Consider the following 16,705-nt stretch of genomic DNA (forward strand, 5'->3'; position numbering starts at 1 on the left):
GGGTGAGACATTACCGCAAAGGCCGAACTCGGCATGGTCTCCGATGCCACTGTCTCAACCATTTCTTTCAATGCCGTCTCTATCGTCATGTAGAGACACGGGAGAAATATGTCGGGGATGTGTCCGGACTTGATGTCCATGTAAGGAGCCTTTAAATAAGAGTGAGGAGATTGGACCATTCACGCGAGTGCATATTCTTTCGGGTCCACTACTACTATGTCTGTGATCAAGCCACGTCTAACGGTGTTGCGGCAACATGCTATGTTCTTTTTTTGTAGCTCGCTTTCTGGTCATTGTTCAGATAGCCCACGCACGGCCGTCATCCCGTGGCTCCTACCGCAGCAGGGTGGATCTGAGCGCGGTTCGGGTCCCCTCACGGGCCGAATATGTGAGCTCTGCTGCGATTGCGGCAGGGGACTGGAGAGCGCCTACCTTGCACACCAGAGGACAACAAACTTATCATGAATGTCAGGATTACGACCGAACGCAATCGAGCCCCAAGAGACTAGATAGGTAGTACGTATTAGATGATCACAGGACAGCCCCCATCAGCGCAACCGCCGCGCCCCCAACAGCCAGCCCCGCAGCTCCAGTGATTCGCGAAACACCTCCAGTTGAAGTCCTGGTCACCGTAGCATCACCAGACCCATCTGCACTGGCAGTAGCCGTAGGAGCCGACGTGATCGTGGAACTCAGCGATTCCTGGGATGCACTAGCCGAGTCCGTTGACAGGCTCGCATGCGCCAGGGTAGTGCTCGTCGCGCTCGCTGTCTCCGAAACCCCGCTCCCACCGGTAACAGCCCCAGCGGTAACAGTGGCCGACAGGAAATTCGTGAAGTAGATGTCGATCCCCTGGCCTTGGCCGCTCAGCGTCCGGTGACACACCCCATCTGTCGTACCATCTGCGGTACAGGCCCATGTAGTGGAACTGGAATCGAGGAATGATGTCAGCATGTTTCGAGAAATTCAAGGATTGTAGACAACGTAGTCCGTCGAACTTGAAAAAAAAAAAAGGGGGGGGGGGGGCCGAGGGGGTGGTATTCATACTATTGTCGACGCCACCACGCATACGTGCTCTGGTCAACGATCTCCGCGGTGATCCCCGCGCGGCCGATGGAGCAGGCGGACCCAGACACGGGGGTGGGGCAGGCAAGGCTGTAGGTTGTTGCTGTTGCGTCCTGTCCATATTTCTGGTTAGTGTTTCCTTTGATGTTTCTTGTTTTTGCTTATTGAGTGCTATGTATATGCTGAGGTGAGATGAACTTACATTGCCCACGATCGACGCTTCATAGTCCTGATCGCGATCCACGGCCCAGAGGAGCATGGAGACGACCTCCTCGGCGACGGTGAGACCGGCCAATGCGGGGAGGAGGGTGAGTGCGAGCTTCATGCTGTCTGAACTTCCGCACTGTGGGGAGCTAGTAATGAATGAATGAAAGTGAAATAAGTGTAAAAGAGTGGATTCGCAGCGGGAGTAAACGAGTGGAGTTGATCGCTGACGCTCAACCGGACAATCTTGAAAGCTAAAGGGGAAGCAAGGGATTTAAGTACTCTATCTAGATGTGATTTCTAAGTCCCCAAGACCCTTGGCAGAGTACTCCATAACTTCAGACGAATCAGGGCGAGCACGAGGCTATAGCGCGAGTCGGAGCGAACCGCTTATCTCCACACCTTGGGCTCAGCTCGATTCAGGGGGTCCTGCCGGATCCGGTTAACGACGAGGCTGTGAGGATAAGTGTGGATTAGCCTAAAGTCTCAGTCAGATAGTTATGGGAAAGGCCAGCATCGCTTGCAGGTTAGTGTTGGATTAAATGTGGGTTCTCGTCTGGGTTGAAGATCTTGGCGGGGATTAGCGTTGCCCGTAGTGAGAGGGAGTTCAGCTGTCGCTATGGGTTTTGGAATCAGGGCCTAATGCGTGTATTTCCACCGCAACTCTGCTAGTGAGATTTCCAGATCCTGATTCCAAATCCTGATTCCAAATTCTTCCAGATTGATCGAAATTAACCATGAACCAAAATTTGGAGGGCTAGGGCATTCCTGGGGCTGATATAGGGCTGGAATTATGCCTCAGGCACCAAGAAAAGTGGGGCTATCAGTTCGTTTCGAGTACAACTGTACAACAACAGCCGCAATGGTGTAGTGGTATTAACATTGCAGAGCCCCCGTACTAGCCTTATGCTAGCGGTGTGGAGTGCAAATTCTGGGTTCGAGTCCCAGTCGCGGCATTCTCTTGTTCTTTTTTGCCTTCGACCAAAGGGTGGGCGTCATGAGGATGTCATTTGTTATGCAATTCTGCTGTCACGCAAAGGGGGAAAGCTGGAGGGTCGTCATCGGTAGGGCCGGGTTGGCGGGGGCCGTGATGGACAGTGTTGGACTTGTCCAGTCATACTAGTAGTTTCCCCGCAAGAAGCACAACAATAATCTCTCGGAGAATAAAGCATTAGACTCGGTGTGAGGCAGCTCCGGATAGCAGGGATGATTATGTGTCCAGGTTGAGTGAGGGCAGAGAAGGTTTATGGTTATCGCACATTTCCTGTGGTAATTGAAGGAGCTGCAGGAGCTTCGTGTTAAGCATCACCGGCAGCATCGCAGGGTGGACAACGAAGCTCTTTCATTAGGGGCCCAAGTTAACACCAACCCTCCCATGGGACCAACGCACGATGCAGGTGACCGGAGCTCGGGTTTCTGGTAGGCGTTATCCCGGTTAGACTACGAGCTGATCATTGGGAACACACGAAAAAGAGAAAGAGAATGAAAAAAAAAACAGGAAAAGAAAAAACCTTTACTCAGACCAATATATTTCTTAGAGGAGGAGGAGCCAAGTGAAGGAAACAGCACAACCGACTTCGAAAATCTCCCAACCTCTTTACTTCAACATGAGCTCCAATTATCACTACTTCTTCAGCCGGTTCGACCGCCTCAAAACCGCCCCACCCTCAGCACTTATGCGAAAGGTCATGCCGACAGGCCTCCCAAACCTCCGCGCAATCTTCCCGCGCCTTGGGCGGGCTCGCCAGCGTCGCACCGGGGGGTATTCAGCTGCAGGGCCAAGGCTTTGGCCTGGGCCATGCTGACCAGCATCTTCTCCTGGTAGGCCCACCCGTTGAAATCAAGGGTCCGGATGACGGGAAGACGGTGCCAATCGTTGTCGAGCGAGAGGCCGTACCACTGGAACACGGCCTCGATCGGTGCTATGCAGTACTGCCGGTGGGTGCGGTTGCAGGCGAAGCACGAGCGGGAGCAGGTCGGGATGTAGAGGAAGGGGCCGAAGTCGCCGCAGGTGTGGCACCGCGGGTGACGGAGTTCCCGGTAGAGCTGCCCCAGCGAAAAATGGTGGGTGCACTGGGTGAGATCCAGTAGTCGTAGGGTGTCGGCTGCATGCGTTTGGAGAAGGTGGTATTCTGGCAGGGAGTCGATTATCTGTTTGGTGGTCTTGTTGACGGACCGAAGATGGCTGAGGGCCAGCATGTCTAGGTCGAGAAGGATCATTCGGATGATCTCTAGCGGTAGGAGGATCCATGATGACTCTTGCTGCTGCTTCTGCTTCCGGAGAGAAGATGAAGCGAGCGGCTGGTAGCATGGCTGCTCTTGCCGTTGGGCTTGTTGATGCTCGAGGATTTCTTTTCGATAACGTTTCACTGCGCGTCGGAAAGGCGCCCTCGGGACCGAGTAGAGATTGAGGACGTTCATGCCCGGCTCCTCCAGGCGATAGGCTAGCCCAGATGACATCTTGGAGTAAAGATTGGTAGACCAGTGCAGTGGTGTGTCCACCTTCAAGAGACTCATGCTCATATAAGAGCTAATTATGTGATAACTGAATGAGACCTGAGTGAGCTCATATGCGGGGTCCCTCGGTACTGATGGCCGTGCGGACGACAAACCCGGCACCGGTGGGGTAGATACTGTACGATTACTTTACTGTAGGTCACCTGTGTAACGAATTGACCGTTTAGCAGGTATACTTGGATAAACTCGTTCTGATTCTTAATGGCTAACTCGTCATCTGAGCCAAGAACATCACCCTCATCCTCACTTGCCTTATTCCTGTCCTTCTTCCTCCTCCTCCTCCTCCTCGTTCTCCTCCTCCTCAGACAACAATCGCCGCCTCCGAGAACTAGCCATAATCACCGCCCCTCTGCCCACCAAGTGCTTGGCGCAGTAATGGTCTTTCTCGAGCTCGAACACTTTTATCGGGTCACACCTGGCAGTGGTCCCCTGACGGTCATTACACTGGTAGAAATTGTAAGGGTCTTTGATGCGACACCCGTACGCGTACACGAGACGGTAAGAGTGACACCTGGAAGCATTAGCGCGGCCTTTCCACCCCCAAGCACAAGCTGCATACATAGCGAACTTTGTATATGTTGCTGGTTGTGTTTCATTAGCTTCCGATTTCACCTTCAGCGCGAGGAGGAGCGATTACCATAGATCTTGGATCGAGAGGTATCTTGCTTCACGAGAAGGGGTTCACGCTGCCAGCTGCAAAATCTAACGTCCGCTCGGGTTCCTATGAGTTGGGGGACCCCGCGCCCTTTTCAGATTATGTTAACGGAGTAGGCTTGGGCCTATCCCCTTTCCGTGAACGCAGACTAGGAAGCCACATCAATACGGCCGGATTATCGGCAACATATCTGCGTCTGACCGATCGCTTGACACCCAGTTTTGTCATCTTTGTAGCTCATTTCTCTGATGGCTACGAGTATTGAAGTTTCGGAAAAATTGTTAGATAGTTTTAGAATCAAAATCCATAGCAGAATAATATCTGTTCTAATTATCAATCATAAACAGCTGACCAACTCAAAACGCAAAGCTAGCCAGTCTTCTAGTATAGAACCTGAGTAAAGCCAAGCAGATGCAGGCCCTATTGTTCTATCCATTAGGCTGTGTATTCGGGATTCTATCTGCTTTATAAGCTTATAATCCTGCTATTCTCATAATGACTTTGCAAAAGCTTGATGCGTCGTCTAAGCAGCCTGTACGCATTGCCTCTACATAGAAAATCCCCCGGGGTGGCGAGTGCAGGGCAAATGGCCCAGCCCTACCGCCGTTCAATGGTGTCTAAACGGCACCACGTCACAACCCGTTCAACTCCCTGGCAGCCATTTCCAACAGATTCTCATCTCCGGGCACGTTCTGGGTATAGCGCGAGTTGAAGCGGATCAAGCGCTTGACTTGGTTGTAATGCTGGACATCCAAGGACAAGGGCTCCGCGCTGACAAACCACGACACCCCTTCGCTGCAGGGCGGGGTGGTCAGCGAGCCCCCGTAGGTGTAGACATCGTGGCCCTGGAAATGTTTCGTCAAGTCGGAGAAGTCCAGGGACTCGATCTCCGTCGCGGACCCGGGCTCACTGATCGCCTCGACGTCGGCGAACACGGAGCTGAAGAGTGAGTCGCAGTGTCCGGTTTCGGAGAGCTGGAAGACGAAGCCGACGACGGCGATACCGTTGGCTGTAAACAATCTCTGAACACACAATCCAAATCCTTGGTGGGTGGGGACGGATTTGACTCACTCTCGTCGGTGAACACGAAATGCACCTCTAACGGGTAGTGCTCCTCGTCGAGGCGGTGCTCGGAAGGGGTGTGGAAGTGGAACTGCGCCAGCGTGTATTGCTTGCCCTGGGCCGTCAGGGTGCCATTGGGGAGGACGACTTCAAGCGTGTATCCTAGGTTCTCGAACTCGACATGGTCGGCGTCCGGGATGTCCAGAGACACGGCACTGGAATCAATCAGGGTAACGGTCTTCGAGTCGATCGCGATGGGGGACTGCTGTTTGCCCAGGTCACAGGCCGCGTTCGTCTGCGGGTCGAGCCCGTACCAATTCAGGGGGCCCTGCGCGCCTGAGTATCCAAAGCTCGGAGTCCCCGCTTGCGCGGCACGGCGAGCCAAGGTGCGGTCGTGCAGGCAAGCCGTCACCGCTGTGGCTAGGGGTAGGATGGCAAGGAATCGCATTTTTGGAGGGGGAGAAGGGACCTGATTGATTCTGGGCTTTTATTGTACGCGCGGGAATTTGTCTACGCGATGGGGGCTTGGGGTTCGGGGTTCCGCCGGGATGTTATATTGCACCCTGGTGGAATGGCATTCCCCAACCTACATTCCTTACGTAGTCTGTCCTGTCGATCCTCGAACTTTCGGGTCCCTCAATCTTCTGACTTGCGGGACTTTCGTGCGGAATGTGGCTATGTGGAGACAGTTGTAGCTTAGTTGATATCACTTTCTCTTCCTGCATGTTGTTGTGTGTTTATGTTATGACTGACATGCTGCCGACATGGTAGGTTGTGTCGAGACCTGAGCCAGAGACCGGCTGGGGATGAATGCAGGTCGATTCCTTGGCACTTCCTATCTCCATTTCATGTTGTTAGCGATCTATTCCAAGGATTGGGTATGACATTGGTTCTGGGTGAAAATCCCCAATGCAGGACAAAAACCTTTGTGCCGGTCAGCGGCCGATTGCCGAGATATATACACAAGAACTGCCAAAGAACATCATGGATTTCATAGGTTCCTGACGTCGATAGTATCCTAGCACGTGGCTTCGAATCTCCATTTCTGCTCGGCATTAGACTACCGAGTCTTCGGGGTCTTGATAAGGCCAAAGCTTGGAGTACAACTCCCTCTCCTTGTCATTCTCAGCCGTTCCCAGAAAGACGTGCTTGAACTTGCGACTATTCTCCACGGCGAGTTCATAGTCCTTGGGGTCGACCATGACATGTACAGGGAGTACCCCTTGATCTCGAAACAACGTAAGGACCTGTCCAATGCCGTCCATGTTGGTTTCCTCTTCCGCGTGAAGCTCGATCTCCTTCTCTGTGAATGCTATTGGACAGGGTAACTGGAAAAGATCCTCCCAGAGATTGCCCAGCGAAAGGAGTGATTGGCGCAAAAAGAACAGGTTTCTATTCTCCCACACTCCAGTCACCAGCCAGGCAGGTTTTCGGACGATCGGAATCGTTTTCTGCTGAAGAACAGACCAGTGCCGCGGGGCACGCTTGAACACCAGCGCCTCGTAGTATTTATGAATGATCTGGCTCTCATGGTCACTGGTTATTTGATCCTGGTCCTCCGTACTGACAGTGTCAAAGTTCTCGGGGCGTTCGGGAACAGCCCAGCCTTCTTGGACAGGTCCGGGATCTCGGAACATCCTCGGGACATGAGACTGGTAGAACAGAGGAGCCACGCATGCTGACTGCCAGTCTATAATATCGGTAATGGTGTGTATGCGCGGGTCCACAAATACATTATCCAGATGAAGGTCTGGATGCCAGAGGACGTTAGAGCTGGCAGCCCCATCGGTGGAAGAAGGGACCAGGAACGGAGCGACTTTCATGTACTGGTCGAGAAGGTGAAGGCCGTCCTCGAGAAGCTCCGGATCCGATACAGATCGATAGTAATTCATGCGAGGGCGTGCATGCGCTTCAATCCATGAGATCTCGTTGCGGCCTAATGCTTCTGTGTACTCAGATGAATTATGCCCTGTGCGTAAAACGGTTAGCGAATGTTTTACAAAGGAGGAAGGGGTTGGTCCACTGACACGGGCCACAGTCTGATTCCATGTCACTTCTAGTGTCAGTCCATAGCTCGGGTGAAGTAAGGGGGCCGATTGTAAAGCGCTTTAGCACTTCGTCGGCACTTGAGTCATCATTCAGGTCTTCCACCTGTCCAGTTAGTGAACGGTGATCCTCCTTAAAATAGATACTACCGTACTTAGCGAAAGCCATGCTAGTCAGCTTATTCTCCATGCCAACGACTTGCTCAACCAACTTGAGCTTCGTATCACGTGGCCATTGGTTCCAGAGAGAACCCAGTCGCACACCAGCGGCCTTCTCCTCAATGATATACTCCGCCTCAACAGGAGTGCTAGCTGCATCTGAAGACCATGCGAGGATCCGTGGAGTTGGGATGTTGAAATAAGCACGTAACTGCAAGACTGAGCCATCGCAGCAGAGAAATTCAGGGCATGCTGATCTTACCAACTCGCGTGTGGCTACCTCCGAGGCGGTGGTGTATCGGGCTGGTCCGGCGTTGGGATTCGGAAGCTTTGCCAAGACTTCATTTCCGTTGTCCATAGTCAGCAGAAATGCTTTGTTATGCAGGCCCTCTAAGCATTTGACGATCTTTGTGCCTGGGGGAAATGATGAATAAGCTTTACTTCACGACGGCTGCCTGGGGGGGTAGAACATACAGTGTCGAGCTCCATCGCTGATATTGACAGCAATGTCAATGAGCTGCCGCAAGTTGAACTTCAGGTATCGCTTTGAGAGCTCACGCTGTTCGTTGAAGCTGTGATATTGCAAATGGTCACTATGAATTACCATAATGAGGTGGGTACGGTCATCCGTCTCTTACAGCCATCGATGTCTAGTGTATCGATACAGGTCCTCTTCGGGGATGCTCTCATCTAAACCACCTATGTCAGCCACCCAGATATGTAGTCGAAATTTAGCCTCTCTCAAGGGGGACTATACGTATTCCGTTTGCTCTTTCTAAGAATAACTCGGGCAGTGTTGAGGCCGACCTTCGTCCCCTCGCACAATATATCGAGAAGAATCTTGTAATTCGTGACCGCCGGAATGAGGCTTTTAAATTGAGTCCTAGGGTAGTGCGACTTGAGGGCAGTCGCAAAGAATGATACATGCCGACCCTGAAGTCTTCCGAGGAACTCTCTTTTAGAATGTTAGGCCGGCAGTAGAGACAATTGAGGAGAAATAAGGAAATCATCTGACACGTTGTCACACCCTTGACTGTCTGCTTGTAGGCTCCGTTGCTCAGGCAACCGCTCCTCTCACAAAAGCGCTCCGTTGCACTGATATGTTCCCATAGATTGATGTATACCTATAAGATATGCCTATTTTTACCATCAACTCTCATTACTCCCTCTGGATCTTATCATTTCAGACCATTCTCTCCCCATCATATAGTGACCACCGCATCATGCTCTCGCCTTAACCTCTGGAGCATGTTATTGGTCTCATCAAGCCAGTAAATACATCTAACAACAAACACCGCTCAGAGCAGACACCACAGACAATCATGCGATTACGCCTGATAGCTCATCCGTAGGTGCGCGCGAGCTTAAGCTGGTTATACTGCAACGTCGTCAAGCCATCCGTGTACTCCGGGATGGCCCCGGGGCGCACAAACTCAGGCAGCGTATCCACCAGCACATGGCGATCGGGTTTCCCGAAGTACGCCACCGAGTACCGTCGGGGTATCATCGCATTCTCATCGTCCTCCTCAGCTGCACCCTTTGCCTCTGGCAAGGTGACGCGGTGGTTCGCCGATCGCAGCGCTCTGTTCGTCCACCGCTGCAGACAGTCCCCAACGTTGACGATCACCTCGTAGACATTCTCCGATTCAATGGGAATAAACTGCCCCAGTGTCCCGTCGCGCTGATCCTCAACCTGCAAACCGCCCACAGAATCCTGAAGGAGCAACGTCAGGGTGCCGAAGTCGGAGTGCTCGCCGATGCGCATGCCGCCGCCGGCGCGCATCGTGCGGCGCGGGATAGCCGGGTAGTGCAGCAGGCGCAGCTCGCTGGTGTTGCACTGGTGCTTGCTGAGGAGATAGTGGTCGTCGATTGACAAGCCGAGCCCGGCTGTGATGGCGCGCAGAAGGTGGGTGTGCAGCTCGTCGAAGCGGTTGTAGACGTCCTCCATGAACGCGCGGAAGCCTGGGAGATCTGTCTCATCCGGCCAGCGGTTGGGGAAGAGGGTGTCGCTAGCGGCGCCTTGGTCGAAGGATTCCTGAAGTTTCGTGAGATAAGACTCATATAATGCGTTTGATAGGGCAATCAGAAAGGTAGTTCCAACTGATTGAAGGGACTCATACCCGATACTCCTGGTAGCCATCGTTCAGCTTCTTCCCTTGCTCATCGTCCCTCGTACCCTTCAAGGTCTCTTTCCCCACTGCGCTCCATCCGCGATGAGGATTCGGGGCTTCTGGATGTGCCGCTTTGGCTTTACTTGAGGTGGGCAGGTCGAAAAAGCGTTTATTCTTCCGTTGAGTGCATTCGTTCCAAGTCAGCGTTCTCGTTTCCGCCATGCTGTTTGTTTCTGCAATGCAATCCAAAACTCACAAATTCAAATAATCGGTCAATCGTCTCCCGGGGAAGGGACGAGTTCCGAATCTTGGCGAACCCGTACACCGAAAGCGTCTCACATAAGTCCTCACTGAATCGTTGCCGCTCCTGCGCGCTGTCCCTGCAGTACAGCCGGAAGTCTAAAGATTTGATAGGCATGATGGCGTTTAACTTGAACTCAAAACCCGTGTTGCGCGTACCCGGGAACGATAGAATTGGAAAAGCGACTGTTTCGAGAAGGGACGCGGTTTATGTAGAGCTGTGTGTCTCTCCCGGCGGGTGACTGGTCAACATGATATGTATGCTTCGGTGGAGCAGTACCACAACACCGACTTATAGGTCATACCAGCACCCCCCAACTTTTCTCGACCGACTACCAAACATGAGTGATTCTTGATGAGGTCATGGGATGTTTGGTTTGCAAAACTGTTGAGATTATATTGCTTTTTCCTGATCCGGTGCCTCCATTCGCTCGCTTCGGGTCTGTTTGCTTCACGGGTTGCTTCCCGCATGTGATCCTAGGATCTTATTGGTTTGGGCGCTGGATCACTTTCCGCGGACAGATCTTTTCAATTGACTGGGATAGATTCTGTCCTGAGGATGATTTTCAAGAGCTGTTTTTGTGGCTCTTCACAGTGTGACAGAATGGTGGCTGCAAGTTGCAGGAAGCCCCCACTGGTCTGGCCAGGCTAAGCCTGTTTTGTACAAGCGCCGCTTGAAATCATCTGAACCCTAATCGAGGGATCTCATAGGACATTGTGCCATGGCAAGAGGGTTGAAAATAAGCTTAATGATTTAGAGTTGATTGCCCCTGTTTCTTGTTTATGTTTCTCTTGCTTGAAATTAGACCTTCCAAGGTTGGAAGAACGAGTCATACATGCTTGATGCCGCGTCCATCACACGTTCACATATTCGTTCCTCGAACATTTGCTCACAGATTCCTGCGGTCCTCAAATTAGTTCCAGTTGTTGTTTCAATCTAAATGCCATGGCCCCAAGTAGTCTCGCTTGTATTCTTTCTCGCACCACTCACTGTGGCTCAACTCAGTTCAATACTAATCACCTATTTAAGCTCCGCTGTACAGCTAGCTATGTAGGCGTTGTCCCGAAGCGAGAACACGCCTGGAATCATTCACAAGTTGTCGAGAGATCTTTCCGGGCTACTATGAGTAAAGTCGTTGTTGCGCCCGGAAAATCTTGCGTTGACAGGCCTCGTATGTAGAATCTTGCCATTCGCGACCACCACTTGACTTCGGAACCCAGGCTAGATCGACGGGGCATAAGGAAACGACTCTGACAAGGCAGTGACCACAGAGCGATCCATGCTCACTGGGAGGTCATCTTGCTACCCTAAGTAGAGAAAGCGAAGGCGCTGAGACGTCCGCACCCTCCAAAGACCAGCCTCGTATCAAACCCGGCAAAGGCTCCACAGTTCAAACGGTTTCATGGTACCGCTATCGTGCTCAATCGCGTGCTTCTCGAATGCTTGCATACTATGGCACTTATAAGTTCATCCTAACAACAATATTTCCCCATCAACCTTTACCTGTGCTCATCCGTCAATCCTGGGGCCGCGAGGAATATACTCGACTTCTTATCAGCTTTCACCATGCTTATCTAGCCCTTTTCATAGGCACTTGCTTCGTCTCCATGACATAGGACGCTCCCTGTCATGAGGCGATGCGCACTCGAGATGAGTCAGCGATACTATACCATTTTATTAAGTCCAAAGGCCGAGAGGAATCTGCTTCTGAAGCGAACTATGAAAATTACTCAAACACCTTTCAACTTCATCCTGCACGTCGGAATCATACGCGCATGAGAAATTGACTGCGAAGAGATCAGTGCACCGATCCACGAGCAATACAATCAGCTTTGCAGGCAGGACGTCAGACTCAACCGTTATGTAATTATCTTTGGGAGCAATGATAATCCATAAGGCCGAAATGACAATACTCTTAAAGTACTATACCGCGAGACCGATCTGTTCTAAGCACAACAAATTGCCCCTCGGAAAAGGCCGACCTTGAGGGAGACGCCAATGACCTTCTGACAGGACAAAAGTTGATGGCAATCAATACATCAGTGCAGCCGTGTTTCTGTCAGTGTATGGTTCGTCAGAAAAAGGGTCCAAGTGAAAGAGCGGGTTCCCCAGGCTATTTGCGCTCGAGGGAATTCGTTCGGGTCTAGGTACTAGGTAGCAGTTGCTTCCCTACAGGATCGCACGCGAAGGTGAGCCTCATTTGAAACTCGGATCCCGGTTCTTTTCACCCCGTTTCCTTGTCGAAAGCATCGTCATTTCGAAGACTCTCCCATTCCAGAAATCGACTCACTTTTTTGGAAGCGAAGTGAATGGCTGCATGTTCAAGCCCCTTGATAACTCGAAATTAAAATTCCAACAAGCAGCTATGAACCCCCCCCCCCTCTACTGGTTGTGTCAGCCGTTGCACTGGTGATTGCAGTCACCAAGGAAGGCTTCCCCTGACAGTTCTTGTTGTTTTATCATCTCCCCTCCCAGCTTCAGACCTTTTCATCGTCAATCGGGCCTGCCATAATCGTTGTTTGCGGGTGAAAGCCCGCTCCGAGTCATAGTGAGTCTGTATCAATATAGTAGTGTTTCTGTGCGAGGGTTATATATATGAGTAATATAGTGCCCATCTCTCCACAACCACCGGTACACATCCGTCCACACAGTCCACACAGTCCACACAGAAATTGGCCTGCATAACCAAACTGATGCACCACTGTGGTATGATTCCTGACACCGCAGGAAAGCTATTCGGTATTAACAAATTGGTTAAGACTGTGGTCTTAGCCCCTCCGAGACCTTGAGTCCGGGGACACCCCACCCAGCAGTCGCACGGAATCAGAGGGAGGAAGATTGTGTCGAGACGCGCGCGGACAGGAATCGTCGTTTGCAATCTGGGGGAATTGATGGACATGTACAATCGAGCCGTGGATCTTGAATTTTATGGGGCTGTTCCACACTTCTTAGTCGGGTTACTCGTCTACCTTGACTAGGCATGCTCATTTGGATCTACTTAGAGTAACAATCAATTCAAGGGCCAAAGGTCTATTGCGGATGATATATATTGCCACTAAGCGCACAGACAAGGGCGCAAACGAGAAAACAGGATGTCTCAAGTTTAGCAGGGATCTATGAAGTAGATTGGAAGATCCCGAGTATCTTTTCCTCCCGACAACACTCGCAGCAGGTGATGTGAGCCAGGCGAGTAGTTTCAAGTTTCTGAAGATGGAATCCCTTCGCGATGTGAGCTACAGTCATCGAAGCAGGTTTCAAAAATACTTTCTAATACTACTGTTCCTGGATTTATCTCGTATGAACCTAGTCATGTTTTTACTTGTCGCTTTTTGACTGGGAATTAGACTAGTAGCAAGGATGTATGTGAGGTAGAAGTTGCTGTAGAGATGAGCACGGAGACGAGCAGTGACCTTCTGATTTCTGGTACTCCATTTCATTGGAAGATCGGACCTTATTCATAACGTCTCCGATTGGTAGCCCTTGGGTGATGTTGATACAAATACGTACAGTAAGAGCAGCATTGTTTCGATTTCCTAGACGTCTGAGCGAAGGTCCAGATCAGCTTGATTCCAGCACACTGTCCATGGCAGGCAATAGTGGCCTTAAACGGAAGGAGGCGGGGTTCAAAGGGGCAAAGGAGCTAACCTGACGGCAAAATGTTCTGGAGATCCTGCTTGTTAATATAGAGGCTGAGCGCGTGGGCCTCATCGGGATTGAGATAGGATTCTCCCTGCGGATTCCCCGCGAGAGCCAGCTTCTGGAGTCCACAGAACGGCTGCCCAAACCAAAGAGCAGCGCCTTGTCCGTCAGTGCCCTTGAAAGTCGCACCAAAGCTGACTGTTCCGTTATGGATCGTGTGATACTGCCCCCAACAGAAGCCATTGCATTTGGCGACCGGAATGTGCAAGACATTGTCCAAGACCAGAGTGCGGGCGGGGGAACCTTCCTCCGGGCTGGCACGCACGTTCAGCTCCACCGTGCCGACTCCTGCGATATACACCTCCGCCCCCTGGAACGGTCCGTTTGGAACCATGCGATTCATCGGGCGGTACGACTTGAAGGACGCGCGATTCTTGGCGCAGTGGTTCGTGCCGGACACCACCATCCAGTCCCAGCAGCGAGGGCGGGGTGGGTTTTCCTCCTTTTCCTTCTTGCGATTGTTGACGCGTTCTCCGGTTTCTGTCATTGTGGCTTTCGGCAAGCGAGGGATTGGATTTCTAGTCAAGTGATAAAGAGATCATGGATTAGATATCATCCTCCATCTTTGCGGGAAATAGCATGGATCTCACCTGTTGATTATTGGATGGAGTTGCGTGTTGTGGGGAAGGATCCGGGGTAACGGCGGGAAGTGGGTAAAGTGTAAGTAAGCCTGGAGGTGCTGGAAGTCTGGAACTTTAGGGACCCGACCGAAGGCGGGGTGGGGTGCACCGCCACCCGCAAGCCGGCCCCAACCATTTCCCTCCCCAGGTACAATACAGCAGTACACAACTGGGTAGCAGTGTGGCTTGACTGTAACTATATCACTTTCGTACGACCCATCCTTCGATTTGTGTGTCGATGCCATCGATGCCATCAGTCCGAGGTGCAGGCCTAAGCAGCAGCCGCATAATGACAAGTGTGTCCTGTCTTCTTACGCGGTCTACGCCTTCTGTCCGCCCGGCACTGCCATGCAGGCTTTGGGACTGGGTCCTCTGGCTCTCTGAACAGCCCCCTTCATCCCCTACGCAGGCTATGACAGCCACAAATATGTAGAGTACTTTAGCTGGCTCAATTGGATTTCCTTTCCCAGATTAGCTTATCTTCTAATCTAATGCAAGTGTTTGTTTCTCTTCTACTACCTATGCCTAGATCTTAACTCTTCAAGCTAAGCAAGTAGTAAGCTTTCCTAATTGCAAGAGCTGGTGGTCTTATAGCCCGCGCTAGAAAAGCTACATGACATAGATGAGCAAACATCTGCAAGGCCGCACAGAGATACAGCTACCTCAACGGGGCTGTTTGTCTTCACAGAGTGCACATGATGGAGGGCAAGCGCAAATCACTGACCTTGTTAGATTCACTCAGAATGACACATTCCATTACTGCAGCATCAAGGCTCCTTCCTTCGCTCTTTTTCTTGTTCTTTACATCGGTGCGTTTAATATTTGGGTTTCTGCTTGACTTTCGTCCAATTTCTTCGCTGGGTCCCCTCATTTCGTTCTACGGAGAGGAAGACCTAACTCAACTCCGCCACAATTTAAACGTGTAGGGCGAGTATATCAATTCTACATAACTTCACACGGGAATGTCTCACACCAGCAGCAATTCATCCATGAGGTAGTGCCCAAGCAACTTTCAAACATTTGTGACAGTCCCAAGAATGTCTTCTCGTCTCATTGATCAAATCCCGGCGCCTAAGACACCTCCCAAGATGAAGGTCCTCCTCTTCAGAATGCCACGCACCGGAACGATCTGTAAGCCAACGGCTCTCAATTTCAGTGACCCCCTCCCCTAACCGTCTCCAGTGGAGGCTTACCACAGAACCACGATAGCCATCCGCATGGCGTTTGAGATTCTACATTACTGGCCCTTCCACGGCCGTATGATGGACGAGATACCGCACCTGTACCCGTTGTAGACGGAAGCCCTGGAGGCGCGATACCTGCACACCGGCAAGGACTACACGCGCGCCAACTACGACAAACTCTTCTACGGGTTCAATGTCTCGTGCAACATGACGGGGACCCTGGTCGTGGCTGACCTGATCAGGGCCTACCCCGAAGCCAAGGTGGTGGTCAGCACCCGCGAGGTGGATCGGTGGCTGTGGTCCCTGCGGCAGTCGGTGGATTCTGCAGTTTCCTGGAAATCGTTTGACTGGTTGGCCCCTTGGGATCCGGTACGTTCCACACACACAACCCCCACTAGACTTTGGTGGGGGTAACCCTAATCGAGACTTGGAAAAGATTCCTGTATTGACAATCACGGGGGGAGCTTCCCCCCCACCCCCAAACAACATAATATGTGATCGGGCCATGGTGGAAATACCACAAATTCCAGCACGGGCTACGACCCCCTAATTGCTCCACAAGAGCGCCAGGCATACCTGGATTATTACGCCTGGATTCAACACGCGGTGCCGGCGGAGCGGGTGTTGATGTTGAGGAGAGCGTGAAGACAGATGGATTTCAGCTATCTGAGCACCTATTTAAACTACTAGTTAAGGTAGTAAGCTGCCTAGCTAATAAAAAACCAGATATTTTATTTATCTTTTCAGCTCGCTGTAAGACCCAAATATTCTAAAGCTATGTAAACTATATAAAATAGAGTGGATTAACCTGACCGTTATATCTTAACCTTAATCTGGCCATAACCTAGCAGTCAGATTAAGATATAAAAAAATTTTAACTTTATAATTACAGTTAGATTAAAATATAACTATTATTTTAACCAAATTTATCTGCCGGTTAGAAAGATTATATATAATAAATAGATTAATAACTATAAAGTAATTAATAATATATATATTTTTTTATATAAATAATATATAAAATATAATATATTTTTAATTATAATATAATAATATTATCTAGATTTAGCTTATCTACTTAAT

General features: G+C 51.0%; 8 protein-coding genes and 1 non-coding gene across 9 annotated transcripts; 2 read left to right on the top strand and 7 right to left on the bottom strand.

Moving 5' to 3' along the window:
- Positions 1–531: 531 nt before the first annotated feature.
- On the bottom strand, positions 532–1,390 carry BO95DRAFT_467616 (uncharacterized protein; the record flags this gene model as incomplete). The annotated part of the gene is made up of 3 exons (XM_025589306.1): positions 532–928; positions 1,072–1,178; positions 1,268–1,390. The coding sequence occupies 3 exons, from the start codon at positions 1,388–1,390 to the stop codon at positions 532–534; spliced, it is 627 nt and encodes a 208-aa protein (XP_025438246.1).
- Positions 1,391–2,125: 735 nt separating this feature from the next.
- Positions 2,126–2,225, top strand: BO95DRAFT_t267. The gene has a single exon. It is a non-coding gene; the product is annotated as a tRNA-Thr (tRNA).
- A 730-nt stretch (positions 2,226–2,955) lies between these two features.
- On the bottom strand, positions 2,956–3,729 carry BO95DRAFT_467617 (F-box protein; the record flags this gene model as incomplete). The annotated part of the gene is made up of 1 exon (XM_025589307.1): positions 2,956–3,729. One exon carries the CDS (start codon positions 3,727–3,729, stop codon positions 2,956–2,958), a length of 774 nt encoding a protein of 257 aa, XP_025438247.1.
- A 309-nt stretch (positions 3,730–4,038) lies between these two features.
- On the bottom strand, positions 4,039–4,669 carry BO95DRAFT_467618 (uncharacterized protein; the record flags this gene model as incomplete). The annotated part of the gene is made up of 4 exons (XM_025589308.1): positions 4,039–4,297; positions 4,346–4,367; positions 4,424–4,531; positions 4,591–4,669. 4 exons carry the CDS (start codon positions 4,667–4,669, stop codon positions 4,039–4,041), a joined length of 468 nt encoding a protein of 155 aa, XP_025438248.1.
- A 404-nt stretch (positions 4,670–5,073) lies between these two features.
- Positions 5,074–5,951, bottom strand: BO95DRAFT_372466 (carbonic anhydrase; the record flags this gene model as incomplete). Its single annotated transcript, XM_025583003.1, has 2 exons — positions 5,074–5,450; positions 5,513–5,951. 2 exons carry the CDS (start codon positions 5,949–5,951, stop codon positions 5,074–5,076), a joined length of 816 nt encoding a protein of 271 aa, XP_025438249.1.
- Positions 5,952–6,558: 607 nt separating this feature from the next.
- On the bottom strand, positions 6,559–8,397 carry BO95DRAFT_456419 (uncharacterized protein; the record flags this gene model as incomplete). Its single annotated transcript, XM_025588401.1, has 5 exons — positions 6,559–7,472; positions 7,531–7,918; positions 7,970–8,121; positions 8,182–8,279; positions 8,312–8,397. 5 exons carry the CDS (start codon positions 8,395–8,397, stop codon positions 6,559–6,561), a joined length of 1,638 nt encoding a protein of 545 aa, XP_025438250.1.
- Positions 8,398–8,830: 433 nt separating this feature from the next.
- On the bottom strand, positions 8,831–10,254 carry BO95DRAFT_506126 (isopenicillin N synthase family dioxygenase). Its single transcript, XM_025591185.1, has 3 exons — positions 10,075–10,254; positions 9,828–9,992; positions 8,831–9,742 (listed from the first exon to the last, which is right to left on the bottom strand). Exons 1-3 carry the CDS (start codon positions 10,234–10,236, stop codon positions 9,050–9,052), a joined length of 1,020 nt encoding a protein of 339 aa, XP_025438251.1. The 5' UTR covers positions 10,237–10,254; the 3' UTR covers positions 8,831–9,049.
- Positions 10,255–13,771: 3,517 nt separating this feature from the next.
- On the bottom strand, positions 13,772–14,275 carry BO95DRAFT_325530 (uncharacterized protein; the record flags this gene model as incomplete). Its single annotated transcript, XM_025581843.1, has 1 exon — positions 13,772–14,275. A coding segment is annotated over one exon (504 nt), but the record flags the coding sequence as incomplete, so codon positions are not given.
- Positions 14,276–15,475: 1,200 nt separating this feature from the next.
- On the top strand, positions 15,476–16,267 carry BO95DRAFT_467623 (uncharacterized protein; the record flags this gene model as incomplete). The annotated part of the gene is made up of 4 exons (XM_025589309.1): positions 15,476–15,569; positions 15,621–15,695; positions 15,741–15,991; positions 16,193–16,267. 4 exons carry the CDS (start codon positions 15,476–15,478, stop codon positions 16,265–16,267), a joined length of 495 nt encoding a protein of 164 aa, XP_025438253.1.
- Between the last annotated feature and the right edge of the window lie 438 nt (positions 16,268–16,705).

The sequence above is a fragment of the Aspergillus brunneoviolaceus genome (assembly GCF_003184695.1).
Source record: "Aspergillus brunneoviolaceus CBS 621.78 unplaced genomic scaffold BO95scaffold_75, whole genome shotgun sequence".
NCBI classification, from domain to species: domain Eukaryota; kingdom Fungi; phylum Ascomycota; class Eurotiomycetes; order Eurotiales; family Aspergillaceae; genus Aspergillus; species Aspergillus brunneoviolaceus.